Here is a 17,386-nt window from a genome sequence, read left to right on the forward strand (position 1 = left end):
GCTCTCCGTTTCTCATCTTTAAAAAGGCAAAACTGATAGTTAGCTACTGCGCAAAGCATTTACACATTCCTATATGAGCTATATCACAGAAGTACAAATCACTTTTATCCTACATTGATGTTACTTTATGCTTTCTGGGGGTGAACTGTTATGTTTATTTTATGGTTTGAATAGACCTCGGTAACTGGAGTCCCTGGGGTAACGTGAGAACTTGCTCGGGTAATTGTAAATTCAGGTGAGCAGGGCAGGGTTTAGATGCACGAGACGCCTTGTTTATGTAAAAGGAGAATCTGGATAATAAGCATTCAGGAGTCATCTGAAGAACAAAAGAATAAAACATACTCTCTAGATCACAGAAATCTGCCCCAAAAGAGAGAGGGAAGCGATGCAGTCATGAAAGCTAAAAAGAAATGTTGTTGAATTTATATTATGGGAAGAAATCTGCATCACAGGTACCACAAAGCAGCTGATGCTGCTGTGCAGAAAGCTCAGGTATCTCTTCCGAGCTCCACAGCTGTCGATGATGGTACCCAGCAGCTCCAATGGCGCACGAGAAAATCTATTTGCCACCTAACTCGTATATGAAGACGGCTGGTATGTGTTCGATGTTGTGAAAACCGCTGGTCTGGCATATCACCCATCATGCAAGATCGGGAGGGGTGAACACGTTCCCTCCTTGCCCTTCCCTTCAAACTGCACGTCAAATTATGCAGCGCTACGAGTCAGAGCTCCACGGCTATTCAACCCTTACCGCAAAGACCTCTCCAGAAAACTGGCCAGCCATACCGTGCCAGCCTCCAGCAGCGCTTGGTCAGCATTTCATTATTTGGGTGCCAGTTGCTGTCAGCACATGCTCAAGCTCTGTTCTGCCTGCCAAAAAACTGGGCTAATTTATTTAACATTTCAACAGATCAGGGAAAAAAAATCATTTAAAGAAGGAAAGATTGAATTTGGGAACTCTATTCCTTAGAGAGTTAGTAATGGATCTTTCTCTCTCCCCCTCCTCCAGGCCTCAGCATTCATAACTTCTCCATGTCAATGTTATTATGAAGAAATTAATTCAATAATGAGATCATTCCCCATATGAGAGCCCAAGTAAATGAGGCACTCAGTCATACCTACTCTCCCTCATCTGAGGGAGTCATGCTCCTCTCGTAATTCAATCTCCAAGAGCGATGGCCAAATGATGACACCAACTATTTCCAGTGTTTGTGGTGGGTCATATCCAAGTGTCATGCAAAACTCTGTCGTTTGATCTACATGCCTTAACCTGCAAGTTCCAGACACTTCCTTTGGCTGTTTCTTGGGCTCAGCTGCCTGTTGCTGAACCAGCTGCTGCCATAAAGAATCAGCCAATACAGCTACTGGTAGTCAGCATCCTAGGTCCATGTGCAAAGCACACACCGTTTAGTGTTTGCTTATTCCTCAAATGACCCCCCTTTAGTGAATAAAGAAGCAAGACTGGTGAGAAACTTGCAGGGGATCTATCATGTCCAGTTTTGTTTTGATTTTGCTATTACTACTATTTTAAGAGCAACAGAACTTGAAGGGAGACAGCATGTGGCATCCCTGAGGTTCACACACACTGTTCCTGTGAGTTGATAAAAGCTTAAGCCTTCAACAAACCAAAGTATTACTTACCTGGGCATGAAGCCAGGCCCCAGATTCATCCAGTTTAAGTTCCACCCAAGACCTATATCTAGAAGCTTTTCCTTGCCTGGGTTTTGGTCTTAGGAGAACCACACCAACAGGAAGCCCCAAGCACAGACGCTTTGGTGAGACCTCCACTTTGAGCTCATGCTGAGCTCAAGTGATCCATGTTGCTCTGAACGGTGCTCAACAAGGGGGAAAGTGAACGTTACGATTAACACTTCGATGGGTTTAACTTGATATCCATCCAGTTGCACGCACGAGTGGTGAAACTTTTGGAAGGAGCTACCTCTGTACATGTGGACATCAAAATAGTAACAAACACAACATGGGGCTCTCTGCTCACCTTGCAAAGTCCAGGTCAGCCTCACGTGACATGGTGATGTTCGTCAGGTTTTGCTGGAGGATGAAGATGTTCCTACACATTTTCTTGATGCCAGATTCACTGATGCGCTTGAAGTAGTGGGCGCCGTTGATAAGAATGCAGGAAATAAGGTGGCCCAAACCTGCAAGAGTTAAATAAAAACCCAATAAAATCACAGGAGGAAGACATTTAGTGACAATAACTCATCATCAAACCCATGAATCAGCACTGTTAAATGGTACATGTGAACTGGAACAGGAGATACACTGGACTGTATGTGGAAACAGCCCTCAATATCTTCCCTGTGCATTTCAGGAGGACTTTCCTCAAGGTTTCCTTCTTCAGTAAAAATACAGAAACACCCCCAAACACTACAAAACCTCAATGTTGCTTTATCATAGCCATTGATATTTCCAGGGCACTTCCAGGTTTATAATCAGGCTTTGCATAATGTCCCTTTCAGACCCTCTCTCTGTCTGGGCAGAGCAATGGACTGCTCCTACAAAATGATAGTATTTTAGTCTGTTAGCAAGGGTGGAAAAATTTCCCTGGTAAACTCACAGTCCACAAGAGCAGAAATGATCTGCATTTCAATGCACTTGATGCGCAACCTCTCTCTGATCAGTCCTGAACAGTTTCTTGGGTCTGAACGATGTCTCCATCTTTCCTCTGCTGCTGAAGGACATAGCCAGCTGTTAACAGTCACAGCCACCCCCAAAATGATGCATCCATTCATGTCGCATTCCAAACAGAAAAAAAACCCAGCCTAATTCACTCAGTACACAGGTCTGTACAAGACTAGACATGGATTAAAAGTCTGAATTAAGAAAATATGTTCATGTACAGGCAACCAGCCCAGAGTATATGTAAATCCCCAAACTGGGCTTAAGAGGTGACTACGTTTCATGAAGACCACGTGTATGAATTTCAACCTTATGGCTTAGCGAGATGCGAACAGTCCCCATGGCTCACTCTGGAGCCGTTTCACTGTCTCCTCGAACAGACACAGTAGACCTGAGCTGTAAGAGGAGATCTACAATGTGCTGGTGATCACTCACTTTGCCACGGATTCACACAGCTCAGAAAACATCTGATTAAAAAATGCTCCATCAGTAGCTACATGGGTACAGGGGGGAAGTACAGAGACACTGAAAGCCTTCTCTAGGACCAGTAAGCAATGGCCAAAATAAGGCTAGCCAGGCTGGCAAAGCCTTCATCCCTGCTGACATATCATATTGGGCAATGGGTACATCTCCAGTCCCCACCTTCTCCTGACTTTGAACAACCACTACATAAAAGGACACGCATCCTGGCGTGCAGGCAAGAGAACTGTGCGTCAGCGCCACAAATAAATACAGGGGAGATGAACCAAGACATGATTTATATTCTCCAAGGTAATCACGACAGATGAGACATCAGAAGAGCTAATGTTCTCTAAATTTAATTTTAGAAATGGAATGGTTACACTTCGGGTAGGAACTGCGCCATAACAGAGCTGTGCTTGTAATATATATACATGCCCTATGGCTTCCCGCGGAAGAATTGTCCTGCACGTACATCAACTTACTGCTTTCCTGCTCTGCATGGGCCCGTTTCTCCTATTCAGCCAGATACGCTCAGAAATGGTATGGAGGCAACAGGGTTTTTGAGTGCCCTGTGTTTGCATGGGTCTCACTTATCAGTCTGCTGTAGGTGGCAACAGTACCACAGTCTGCCTTACCCCCAGAAGGAATACTGCTGAGCTTTGGGATGAGAATGAAAATCATTTCCTAAGAACCAAACTCTTATGGTAAACGCCTGACCTTCGAAGATGTACTGGAACTTGTGCTGCTGCAGGCTGGCGCTCATGGCTTCCTCGATAGCACTGATGTCCTTGTTGAGCCGGACAACGAGAGGGTCATAGTCCATACTCTCCACGTTGGCGACGATGGCGTAGTTCCCTTGTTTAGCCAGTGGGATCAGGTAGTGGAAGCAATGAACTCTGTGAGACAGAAGAGAGAGATGTTACAATGCAACAACCCTGACGTTAAAATATCGGTGGGTATGCAAAGTGTTGCCTTCTTATTTTCCTTCCAGTGTTCAAGCAAGTAAAAACTAACAATAATTTTAAGAAATGGGTGGTTACGTCTGCATTAAACACATTCTCCTCTTGACATGTCATTGTCCCATCTTGAGAGGTGAATACAGAGGACCCTTCATTAACAGATCTGACCTACATCATCCCAGTAAAATGGCCAAGTGCCTTTTCACCAGGTTCTCCAACTTCACACATGCTGGTTCAGCAGCACTTCCATACTGATGCTCAAATAAGAACTCCTTCTACGTACCGTAAAGACCTAATAACAGTTACAACTGGCAGAAGGAGCGAGCCAGGGAACATGAAATGATAATTAGCAGACCAAGGTGGTGCCTATTCCCAAGCATTTAACACTATTGCAACCTTCTTCTTTTCTGTTCACGTGCCTGGTAGGGCTGTAGGCAACGTGCCCAACCATCATCCCTCCATCGAAGGAGAAATTCTGCACATTCAAATCACCTATTAGGGTTCTGCAAAAAACTGTAATTAAGTCCTTTCTCTCGAACCTATAGAGGAAAGTGCTATGTCCAGCAAAGTCGATGGCAAAACTCCTTCTACTTTTGTAATTCTTGGGTTTCACCCACATCACTCAATGGGGACAGGGGGTTGGTTGGGTTCTTCTGAATTTCATCTGTCAGGGAAACACGGCCAAATCACAGCCTGGGTGAAATATCCCCCGCATTCGAAGCATAACTCAGGATCAGCATGCTGAGACAGAAAAGTTCACACCAGACTGGCCCAAAGAGCGGGGACTTGTGTTGGGGTGGGAGAAGCTGTGACGGGTATGTCCTGGCTTTCATGTCCCCTGTCCTCCTGGAAAACATCCTTGAGGTGGCCATCACAAGCAAGTTCAATTTAGGGCAATTCCAAGAGCACAAACTTCTGTTTGTACTCTTTAGTGCCTGCTCCTATATAATTCTATATAGGGCTTTTTATAGGAAAATACTGTAACAGACATTAAGTAATGTAAAACTCCATGGTTATTTGTAACAAAAGAAATGGTTAATGAGCGCCAACAGACTTCCTTGGAACAACCTTCCATTAAGGACGCAGATATAAATCCAAGGAGCAGGATCTCAGTGACCACTGTCCTCAGGGCATGCCCGCACGGTACTGGAGGAGGAGAAGCCAACGCCGGGCTGGTGCCAACCTGCATCTGGCAGAGCTGTGAACGAATGGGGGGCCCTAAGGGAGGAGAAACACAAGGGGATAATTGCGTCGTCTCAAATCTGCTTTGCTGTTTGCTGGTGTTTTCTTAGACTGTACCTGTAACAGCAAGAGGCCGGATAAATTCCCAGGCTCTTCACGAATGTGCTCTGAGTGCCTGTTTAAAGCACAGCGTTTCTGGGAATGAATATACCTTGTGCTATGCACCTTGGCAATGGCATGGATCCGGGGAGCTGGCGTAGGAATCTCAGAGAAACCCACTAGTAACAGCTATCAGAGGGACTGGGATTTTTCTCAGTTACTGCAGGAGGTTGCAAATGCAGAGTGATGAGTATGGGGAAGCTCCCACCCCGCTGCGGATTTTCCTGGTTGTCAGCATCTCTTTTTCTCAACCCTTTCCACCCGTTGCACAGAGTAACATGCTTTGGTGTATTTACAGCATCAAACTGGGGCTCCTGTTAGAAGCACTAGAGGAGGTGGGCAATGGTCTGCTCTAAAATGACAGCGAAAGTTTTTCCTGAATTACATTTGCACTTATTTCTGCTTAACCCAAGTGTGATGGAAAGCCACAGAGGACTGAGGCCAGAAACCCATTTAGGCTGGTGCCCATACCACGAGTCCGGGTTAGCTCGGGCATCCCCTCGCATTACATCGCAGCTGGAAAGCTGCTCCATTTCCATACCCTAACAACCTTTTCCTCAAATCCTTCAAAACCCAGCTCATCTGTGATGCCTGCAATCACGTGGCCAGCAGATGATGGATAGCAGGTTGAAGGGCTGCTGACAATAACTAACGTGTATTTTTTTTTCAAAGCTACATGCTGACTTCACCAGAGCTCTGCCAATGTACACAAGGCCACAATATGGCTCAGGATATGTCACGGCAGAACAAACTGATGGTCCATCAAGTCCCATTGCCTGTCTCTGACATCCGCTTCTATCTGATGCTTCAGAGAAAAGGGAAGCAATGAAAATACACCTGGCCGATACGATGCATAAGGGAAAAATGTCTTCCCAGCCCCAGAGTGGACAGCTGGCAGCCTGAAGAAAGGGATTTGCTGCCTTTGATCTTTGCATGTGAAGTCAGAGATATCATAAAATTATCCATCCCTTCAAAAAAATCCAGCTGGTTTCCCAGTTTCTGTTACTATTTGAAAAACTAGTACGAAAAGCTCCAAAGCACAGTGGCTAATAAATGTGCAGACACCTGTTAGACTATTAAAACATCATTGTGCAATTTTCTAAGGACAAAGCCCCTGAAAACCCATTTTTCCTAGTCTCTGACGCATAAGACACAGACCTCCCCAAGAAATTCCACTTTTGGTATCCTGCCTCCATCCCACATTTGGCCATCCATGGTGATGGGCTCTGGCATGTCTGGACTGACCTTTGATGCTACAGCAGGCAAGTATATCTGTCTCAGGTGCCATAATATGTACTCTGGACACAATCTTAACCTATAGCCTCCCGAGCTCACCCACAATACCCGAATTCAGGGCTTTTACCTGACTTCCAAATGCAGAACCAGCAGGCAGCGGTCAGCCATCTCTTGAAAAGACCTGGCCAGCTCACTCAGGGTTTGCAGGATCTGTTCGGATGCAGGAAGGTGTTCCATACTGGCATGGCTGTCCTGGCCAGGAGACATGGCTAGCAAGAGAAGATAGTATACATTTGTGACATACTTCATCAATACCGCTCAGCTTTAGCAACCACAGCATCTTGTCTGCTTCCATCCTAAAGATGTGTGTTCTCTCCCACTTTTGGCTGAGCAGTAACATCTGTAATTTGGGAGCGTATGAAGCAACAAACTGCTTCTGCAATTGATTAAACTCCAAAGTGAACCTGAGGGGTTTAATCAACCACCAGAATACATTTGCTTGGGAAGATACTGCTCTGCGACGAGTATTTCTGTACCTGCAGAATCGAGGAACGTTTATCTTGCTCTGCTCGGAGTGAGAAAAGAGCTGCCCAGGAGCCAAAGCACGGCACCAACAGGAAAGATGGTCCTTTTTGGTCACCATAGACTTTCCCATGTAATCTCAGATGAGTCTTTGCCTGCCCCCATCCCTTCAGAGGCATCTGGGAGGCTTGCTTTATTCTTGTTAATAAAACACAGCTCTTAGGCAGTAAAGCAATTAAAAAGCAGGCAACAGGTATGAGTTGGTCATGGACCAACTGTTTCCCTCCCACTGAGACCTCTTTAAAAAACCACCTTGAGTTTATCCCAACCACGAGAGCATCGTCTCTCTTGGAGAGGTGTCAATGCAGCTATAACTCTACAGCCTTCATCCCTTATATTTTATCACAGTGCCTGAATCCTGAACCTTCTCCCCTGTGACACAAATCGCTGCCACTCGAGCTAAGGAAGTAGCTTCACTAACAAGAGTAACACACTGTTATCATATATTCCACCCCAATTAGAGAAAGCGTATCCCAAATATCTGAGTTCAAGTCCTCGTTCAAGCAGCACTTTAGAAGTGACTCCCTGCGCAGGGTGATTAGCAATGTTTGAAATCAGGCAGCCCCGCTTAGACAACTTCCACTTGATTTAAATAATGGGATTGCAAGGGATCTCCTGGATCCAGTCCCCACAAGCCCTGTGTCCCATGGCCTTGAGCATAAACCTGTGTGCCATATTAAAGTTGTTCAGATTTCTACCCTTGCTGGCTCCTTCAAAACAGCACTTCTCTAACAGCGAAGTTAAGGTTTGGAATCTAGTTTCCAGCCTAAACTTATTCACTGATGTTTTGTATTTGGTTCTTCATATGCCGACATTATTCTTTGCCTTATGGAGTTCTCTATCCCTGCCATCCCTCTTCACAGAATCATAGAATCATTTAAGTTGGAAAAGATCCTTAAGATCATCGAGTCCAACCGTAAACCTAACGCTGCCAAGTTCACCACTAAACCATGTCCGTAGGCGCCACATCTACACGTCTTTTAAATACCTCCAGGGATGGGGACTCCACCACTTCCCTGGGCAGCCTGTTCCAATGCTTGACAAAAGCAACTCTCTGCACCCCTTCTGGTTTCATTTACTTTGTCTTGAACACGGGTAACCAGAGCTGTGTGCTGTGTTTGAGCTGTACCTGGTGCCACAACGGGACTACAGCTTTCCTGTCTCCCCCGGGAATACTCTTTTGCTCTGCCATATCTGCTTCTTTTCATGGTTGCTTCACATTGTCAGCTCATAGTTGTTCTGTGATTAACCTGAATAATGGAGGTATGCTATCTGCTGGCTTTAAGAAACACCTCCTTCTCTCTTTTCTTGCACTACCGTTCGTTACACGATAAATCACTTAGCCAGACACCAACGCAACTCTGCACAGAAAGGATTTGTACATCACCAAGGAACTGTCAACAATAAACTTTCATTTTGATGGAGACTGATTAAGTAAATGTCACTTGCCGCTGTTTGTACAGCCAAAGACCTCCTTTGAAAGAGGAACCTACGCCGAGCTTTGGATTTGCTCCTAAAATTAAATACACCTTCAGATCTAGTCTGAAAAGAAAAAAAAAACAAAAGGAGGAGATAAAAAGCCCCAATCTATTTTGTGCAAAACAAACTGAAACAGAGGTAAACATACAAGACAGAACTGTACAATTAAAGGAGCGCGGCAAAGCAAACGGAAAAGATTGCACACAGCAAAGCGCCTAATTGTGCATCTAAATGTACTGTGAATTACAACAGAGAAAAGCGTGCACGGATGAAGCCATGTAAAACACGGCTCCTGGAAGTAGCCTCCTTCAGCAACTCCTGCAGTCACAGCAATATTTATGAAGTTTTTTTTTTTTTCACCAAGGAACATGGTAGAGAAATTCATGGCCTGGCAAATACTGCTGAAAATCATTAACTGGCCTGGAGTGTAAAAGAGAAATAAAGAGGGAAATGAGAGCGACAAGCCACCCAGGGTGAATGGGAATAACAAGGACGTCCCCTCCTTAGCACACGCCGACACTTCTCCAAGCCTCTCCCTGCTCACTGAGGTCTCTCCCACAAAGAAAATGAAATTGTCAGGGAGGGGGTGATGGGCTTATTTACACAGCCTCTAATTTCCAGATAACGGTGTTAAGAGATGACTCTCGGAAGGCGCTTTGGAAGAGCTGTTTGTCCAGCTGCCACCCACCTTTCGGCTGTGAGACCTCCAAGTGACATTTGTTTCCCTGGAGGGTGGCAGGACTTCTGGCTCAGGATCAGGTCTAGGGGTGCTTATTTGGTCACAGTAGAAAGCAGGAAACCTCACCTTTATTGTGGGGGAAAACCCATCTATTTTTAGTCAAAAATCCCTACATTTTGAGAAGCTTCTATCAGCCTCACTCCTGGAGATGGATTCACTGCAAGAATCATCTCTCTTTAGCAGTGCAGGGCTGCAGCCTCTGGTTTGATCGTGCCAGCTCGCTCCAGCGATGCCTCCCTGCAAGCGGTGAAGATGGATGGACCCATCATCCGAAACGCAAGAGTCAGCTAATTTCTGCAGTGGAGAGATACACGCACAATTTTTCTACTCTCCAGAATTCATTTACAGCAATTTAAGTGAAGCTGTAATTATATTTGTCAGTGGAGATAAGAGGAGAAGGGAGACTGGGACAATCTGCTCCTTATTTAAAGCCAGAGCACTGAAGTCCTTCTGCGTGTTCAGAGCCCTCATGGCGGGGAGGGGGGTCAGGTGCTGGTTTGGGGGATGCATACCGATTGCTCCCATGCACGATGAGGACACTGAAATGTGCTTTTGCTTTTCGAGATCAAAGGAAGCCTTTCAGAGGCCATCAAGTTTCTTTTCTCCTTCTTTGGGCATCCAGAAAGGACCATCTCACAGTCAACAAGAAAATCCCATTTCTTTAAGTCTCACTCAAGACAGTTTTACTCCATCATCCTTGGCAACATGAACCCACAGAAGGAGCTGCAGCAGCAAAAAATAATCAGAGCCTAAAGGAGTTGGCCAGTTCTTTGGGCAAAGTGTGACCCTGCATTGCATGGACATTCAACCCACCAGAGCACACTCTGCGCTCTCTGCTTAAAGAGGGAGATATCTCCAACTGAAATGCTGGAAAAGCGAAACAGCAGATCAGCAGCCATCCACTTCTTCTTCCCCTTCTCCTCCTTCATAACCCATTTACACCAAGCTGAACATGAGCCCTCCTGGCCAACAAAATACCCAACGGTTGGGTAAGCAGTGGCCAACGCCTTGCTCCATTGGCCCTTATCATCTTGCAGCCTAAACAGATGAATTTCATTTGTCTTAAGTGATCTTCCCGTGATGCCGGATAACAGTTACGGTTTTGTTTGGGATTTCTTCTAGCTTGCTGTAAGCACAGCCAAGATATCTCACTCCAAAGAACATTTCATTCCAGCAAACCTGAGAAAAATAAACTTAACACACTCGTTGTCACCAATGATTTCCATCATTTTGTAATTCAATGCTACGCTGGTGCCTCTTGACAGATTGTGCCTTGTAAATCGATGGATGTAAATTACCAGACCTCTGGAATATTAAAAAAAACCTGTGGTGTTGCCCATAAACAAACCTCTGTAACCAATCAAGGTCTACAATAGCGCGTCCTGCCCGCTCCCTGATTGAGCAGAGTGACTGCTAACAGATTTGAATGATTTAATAGCGCAAGGAGAAAAATCAGTCTAAGGTTACAGGCTCTGCCTCAGGGCCGGTGCAACCTGAACCTGAGAAATAAACCTCTAACATGCTCAGGCTTTACACAGCACTACACGAATTTGCTTTACAGGAGAAAGGGGAAAGGCTCGCAGAGAAATTTTACAACTCTGTTGGGGAAAGAAAACCTCTTATTTGGAAAAGAGATGCAGTATGAAATGCTTGCTGTGCCCTACAGGTAACATTAGGGACCAGTTCACAGCTTTTTAAATTTTAATTTCTTCCTCCCTTCATCTTCAGAAAAGGAAGCTCTAAAATAATTGCAAATACACACATGGAAAAGGAAATTTGTTATGGGTTACGTGCTGGACTACGCCTTTAGAGACTCAGGGTTAACTCGTCTCTCTGCTGGAGACTTTTCTGGGGATCTCATGCACCGCTTTATCTTTCTATGCTTTAGTTCCCAGCGTGTAAAACCTGGATAATGTGTTTTTATCCATCGCTGCCATTCAAGCTGACTCTGAGCTCTCCGCATCTCCTGTTCCTACAGCTTTTAGCATCACGAGGTCATGATGCCATTGGGAGACAAAACCGCTCCTCTAACACCAACGAGAAAGAAGAATATCTGGTTATTTAAAGGAAAAAGCACTGGGTGAGGTTGGGAAGAATTAGATACATGATTATGTGGGTTTTTTTAAGAGGAGATAAAGTACGGCAGTACAATGTGAACATTAGATGCAACATCAAGGACTAATTTCAGTGAGATTTCTGAAGGAAGACATATGCCAGGAGACTTCTGTCTTCTTGTTGAAGATTATCTTAAGTTTTACTGAATCTTTCTATATTTTGTGTTTGGTTGTGAAATAATCAACTATAATAACATCTTGATTTCAAGAAGTTAGCCTCTATGTTAGCGTTATGTATGGGTTGCTGTGCTACTTGTTATCCGAGGCTGTGTTGCTTGAAGTCCCTATTCTCTGGACCCTCTAGACCATAACCAGAGCCCCGAGGTTCTGTTGTGTATAGGACGAGTTATTTGACAGCCTGGCAAGGTAGATATCTAGCTGGCCAACTTGGCAACAAAACCTACTTTTAAGGTGTCCTGAAGTGAACTGCCTTCATTATAATACTAAAAAACACACCCACAGGTCAAGAAGACCCTTGCTCGGGTGAAGACCCTTCCCCTGAGCAAGCGTAGTAACAGAAGAGAATGACATAACCGATATTATAATTATATGCAAATCACTAACCAATCATTGTAACTGGGAGTGTACTACCTTGCAGTTTTTGTGTATAAATGTAACGGTGAAATCGGCATGGGGTGTGCTTGATTTGTGGAAATTCCACCTAGCACCCGGCGCCATAATAAAGAATGCCTGCTTTCTAAAACTCCAAATTGAGTCTTAGAGAGTTTTTCATCTGCCGACTTACGGTAACATTCTGAAGCCAAACAGCAGGAGGAAACTAGTATTTTTTTAAATGTCACCATTAAAAAAACACCTCTTTTTCTGATAAGCCACGGTCTGTCAACCTGGGCCAGAGCCGAGTAAAGGAAAGCTGCTGCTGTGGTGATGCTGGTGAGCAAGGGCTTTGCGGGGTGACATGAACGTCGCCGAGATGCCCGCAGCCCCACCGAAAGGTGACACAAGAGGCACGGGGCATCGCCTCCACGTAGCTGTATGGAGATGGCTGCGTTCGGCCACAGGAGCTAGGAGATATGTTAGAACTTGCTGGAGATTAAAAAGTCTAAATAACCAAAGAGAACCAGACAAAGCAAATCAACTCAAATGGTTTTCTCTCTGTGGGAATAAATACCAGGACCCTGCTCCCAAGCCGCTTTTCTTTTCGTGGTTACACATCTTTCCTCCCACTTTGATCTCTTATCGCTCTCGAGATGCCATCTCGATCTAATTTAGAGTGTAAACCCTCCGAGGAGCAGGGACCTTCTCTTTTTATCTTCTTGCAAAGTGCTCTGAACACCTGTGGTGCTCGAGAAATAATGAACAACAACTACTATACGCAACCCATATGGCCACTTGGACCAGTTTCTGGCTGCAGGAGTATTATTTGAAGCTCTAAGGCATAGATCACTGACTGCCTACCTCTAAATTGGTCTGTTTGGGTATCTCAGAGCTGCAGCTTTATAGAAAAGGACTGGAAGGAGCCATAAAATCTGGAGCTGGATTTTGATTCTCCCAAAGTTCACGAGGTTCATTTCAGAGCTACAGAAATTCAGGAACCAAAGCTAGATTTTGGGTTTGACATCCTCCCCCTTCCTTTTCAGAAGTGTGAACCTTTAGGCCTCATATATGTCAGGATACTTAAAATATTTATGCAGATATCGCTGCATTGCTCCTTTTTACCTAAATTGTTCTATTTCTAGATTTTAAATATGGAGAAGAAAATCAATAAGAGCAATGACATCTCTCAAGACTTCCAAGATCATAGAATCATAGAATGGTTTGGGTTGGAAGGGACCTTTAAAGGTCATCTAGTCCAAACTCCAACGTATCTGGCATCTAACACTTTGATTTTTGATGTCAGCTGTCTTCTTCACATAGGATTCAAACCCAAAGGCAGCTCCCTAGCCCATGCAGCTGGCAAGGATGGTGGCTCTGCACATCAGTGCTCTGACCTTCACTTCCACAACGATGGGTAAGATTAACTCTTGACTCCCAAGACGAGCTTGTCTCTGCAGACGCTTGTTTCTACAGACAAGCGTGGGAGCCGATGAGCAGAGGTGACGACAGTCAGTGCCTACCTAAGCCAAGCACCGAGTCTCCCATGCAATGGCCGCAACCCTCCTCCTTGATCCTGACCCCTGCAAAGCTCTGAGATATGGAGAACATTTACCACGCGCATGTGGGCTGAGCGCACAGCTGAGAACAGGGATTCTTGTTAAAACAAAACAAATACCAAGAAAGGACAGACTTTGAGAGGTCGCAACCTTTCAAACAAGAGATGGGAGGATGGAATTATCTAAATACTCAGCGCTGGTCCGGCTCACCTTTTACTGGGATCAATGGCAAAACCACTCACTGGTGCTGAAGGGGCAAAGTTATGCCAACACTTAAAGGACAAGCAGAAGTAAAGAGAAAGCAAGCTCAGGGAGAGCTTCTCATTAATATTACTCATAGCAAGTTCCTACTAATGAATCCTGGTCTCTAGTAAAGGCAACCAGGACCGTAGGGGAAGATACTTAAGGAAGGGATTTTCCCTTGCAAATCTCCTTGAGGTTCTGACGAGGATTGAGAAGGAAGGAGAACTTGTGCCCAAAACTTGTGAAAAGCAAGGCAAAACTGAAGGCTGGCATTGAGAGCTTCCTTCCATGGCTCTCAGCCCTTCACTCCACGTTAAAATTCAAGTGCGGGAGAGGGGACAAGGCAGCCGTGCTGGAAAAAAGCATCGCGACCTCATTTGCGATGAGCGGTGATAAGCAGGCTGGGCTGCAGTCCCCATCAGTTCAGTAAACACTAATGATGAGGAGAGCACAGACTGTCACCGGTGATAAAGAACAGGCTAAACACTCTATTAGTTTTTCATTTTGTGAATTAATGTTTTTTATGGTGTGTGTACACTCGCTAGTTAATGAATTGTCTCGTTAGAGCTGCCTGCGGAGCTCCTCGTCTGCCTCTGCTGGCAGGCATAAATTTCACAAGGAAATTAGCACTTTTAAAAAGGCAGTAACTCCTCTAAAAGTGGTTTGTTTTCCGTTACTTTCTGCAAATATGCAGCCTCGGGAAAGGGATTATCGGGGGGGAAAAAAGGTGTCTCCGAGCTATCGGGGCAGGGCAAAAAGTGACTTGATTTAGAAAACTTAGTAAAAACCCATTCATCTGCTTTTGAGTTCTGGAAAGTATTTTTTGCCTGTTCGGTGTTTCCCACCCTTCTCTGTGCTTGGTTAGCCAAAACCAGCCACGTGCTTCACCTCATTTTCATTACAGACAGGGCAAAATCACAGCTCCAGTCAAGTCAACAGACACACTTCCATCAACCAACACAGAGCCAAAAATTCACCCTCAAACTAACAACTTCACCCATTTGTCACTGGTTTCAATAGGCAGAGAAGACCTTTTAAAAATTGTCAACATTTGTGAATGAGCGAGCAAAAATGAGTGGAAGGAAAACAGAAAACCCCAAGGCCAGCTGCTTCGTACAAGGCGCCATGTCCTTAGAGCTGATGGAGATGATTTTAGCTCAACTGTTAATAAAGAATGCTTCACAGCATTCAGAATAAACATAATGTTCGTAACATCAAATTGATGATATTTCAATGGTATCTGACTCAGATCATGCCGGCTCTGCCGTTAACTCACTGGCGAGCATCGGGCAGGAACGCTGGGCATTTGTGAAAATTACAGAAAAATTCACATCGTGTGAATCGAGGCAGAGGGGAACAACAGACATTTATGCACCGACTTCATGGAATATTCTCCACACCGCTGGTAGGATGTGTCCTACATGAATTGAAACGATTCTTTTTTTGGCAGCTAAAAGAATAAGGAAGATGAGCTGTGGCCATGCACTTGGACTAATATAAAAAAAAACCCCAAACCTTATAAAGAGCTGCCAACCTGCACATAAGGCTTCCTCAGAACTAGAAAAGAAAAATCAGTGATTGGTATTAGGACACTTACAAAGCAGCACAACTGAGCCTTGAACTAAAAACTGAGGGATCAAGATGTTTTGTTAAGGGACTGGTCAACTGGGCCAGCAAAGGGGGTGACGCTCCAAACCATCTGAGATTCCACATAACTTTCCTTGCAAACACAAGCATAAATTTAACTTTTTCCTTTCTTTCCTCAGTGTCCTCCATGATATTGAGCCGCACCTTGCCAATAAATGCCCTCAAAACATCATTGCAAAATTCCTCTGGGTAGAAGATGTCCTGAGAGGGATGTATTTCTAAAAGGACCTTAAACCTCCCAGTCTATTGGACTCACTGGAAGAGCAAGGAACAGAAGTCCTGAAGTCAATCGGTGTCCTGATGCCCAAGAGCAAAACTGCTCTTCTTTGCAAGAAGCAGGGACAAGGTGAAGAAAGTGAAGTGAAAATAAATACAGTTAAGTAGATAGCTTAAGGATCCTTTTTTTGACTGTTGACAATTATAGATAGAAGTGTTTTGGGGGCTGTTTGTTTTTAATAGATTGGTTTGCAAAGCGAGAGGAGGAGCAGCAGGGAGGTCTGTGCTGGAAGACAAACAAGAATGACTGAGTCTTGTCCAGGAGGATATAGAGGAAGGTGTGAATATGAATATCCATGGGAACTACAAAGGGTTTTCAAACGTAGGCTTCAAGAATCGGAAACACACAGAATCCACTCACAGGAAAAGAGACAAGCACAAAGATGACCTTAACGTCAGCAGGAACATTAGTTACATTTTGCATCAGCTGCTCAGACTCATAGTCTGACTTCTCCACAATTCCTGCTTATTTAAGAGTCATTTGCCCCAAGTCCCATACGAATATAAATGCTGGTTAGATCAGAATGATCCTATGGCCCACGCACCGTGGCAAAGTGACTCACTGGTGACGTCAACGATCGACCACACTTTTGAGTCCGGTCACCTAGTTTTGAAAATGATTTTGCCCCTTCCACACTATAGTAAACTGTCACCTCTAACAAGCCAAGGAGAAGCAGGTGGACTTGCTGCTATTAATCTTTGACACCAGTGAGTCATTTTCTTCAGAAGAGATAAACAGATCCTAATGCATTGAACCAACTGGAGTGGACAGCAGGCTCTTTGGAGTTATTTCCATAAAAACCTTGATTTGCTGGTATTACTCATGAGGGATCCTCATTGTAAAATGGTTTGAAAGCACTGCTAATTAGGTCACTTATTTACATGACAATCCCCTGCGTTTAAGGCTGGTGGGTGGGAGGAAAGAAAGATGGAACAAGAGTAATTAGCGTAATCATGACGGTAAGCTAAGTGCTGACCCCATGGCACCAGATCAATAACGGGACTGCATCACGGTGGTGTGCCTATTGTGCGAGATAAAGAACCATAAATGGTGAGCATCCAGGTCAGAAAAACAACGTCTCATTTTCTAACCATTAAATATTTGATGTAAAGCATTGAGGCTGGGGAAAGCTGCAACCACTAATCCATAAGAACAGCTTCACTGCAGACATTCAAGGGAAAAAAGGCACTGAAAGGCATTAGGAGATCACTTTGACAAGAAAACAAGAGCTTTTAGTTGACTGATGACTGTGTGGTTTCATTCCCTGAGATCCAGCAAAGCAGACACATATTTAAGCTATGAAACTTTATCACCAAAGTTATAAAACAAACCAAAAGAATCTCTTAATGCTCAGGTTTACCAAAACAGCCATTTTGTCTTCACGAGGTCAGCAGTTCCCTGCTGGTCTTGACGGTTAGTCTTAACACTTTGCTGCCCCAAATAAATTTTCCATGGTTTTAGTCCTCCAAAAGCCAACTCAGCTAAGATGGTACCAGCTGGACTCTTGTCTACTGCCTGAATTGCTCTGCTCAGCTCTTGGTCAGCTTCAGTTGGTGTTA

At 44.6% G+C, this 17,386-nt stretch overlaps 1 protein-coding gene across 1 annotated transcript in view; it reads right to left on the reverse strand.

Moving 5' to 3' along the window:
- The window catches only part of EXOC4 (exocyst complex component 4), a 423,725-nt gene that overhangs the window by 31,254 nt on the left and 375,085 nt on the right, over positions 1-17,386 (reverse strand). Inside the window, exons 15-17 of the mRNA XM_076346465.1 lie at positions 6,763-6,904; positions 3,817-3,995; positions 1,997-2,156 (exon numbers count right to left, since the gene is read on the reverse strand). Coding sequence (XP_076202580.1) covers positions 1,997-2,156; positions 3,817-3,995; positions 6,763-6,904 — 481 coding nt within the window. The remainder of the gene's footprint in view (positions 1-1,996; positions 2,157-3,816; positions 3,996-6,762; positions 6,905-17,386) is intronic.

This window comes from Aptenodytes patagonicus, chromosome 1, assembly GCF_965638725.1.
Source record: "Aptenodytes patagonicus chromosome 1, bAptPat1.pri.cur, whole genome shotgun sequence".
In the NCBI taxonomy this organism is placed as follows: Eukaryota; Metazoa; Chordata; class Aves; order Sphenisciformes; family Spheniscidae; genus Aptenodytes; species Aptenodytes patagonicus.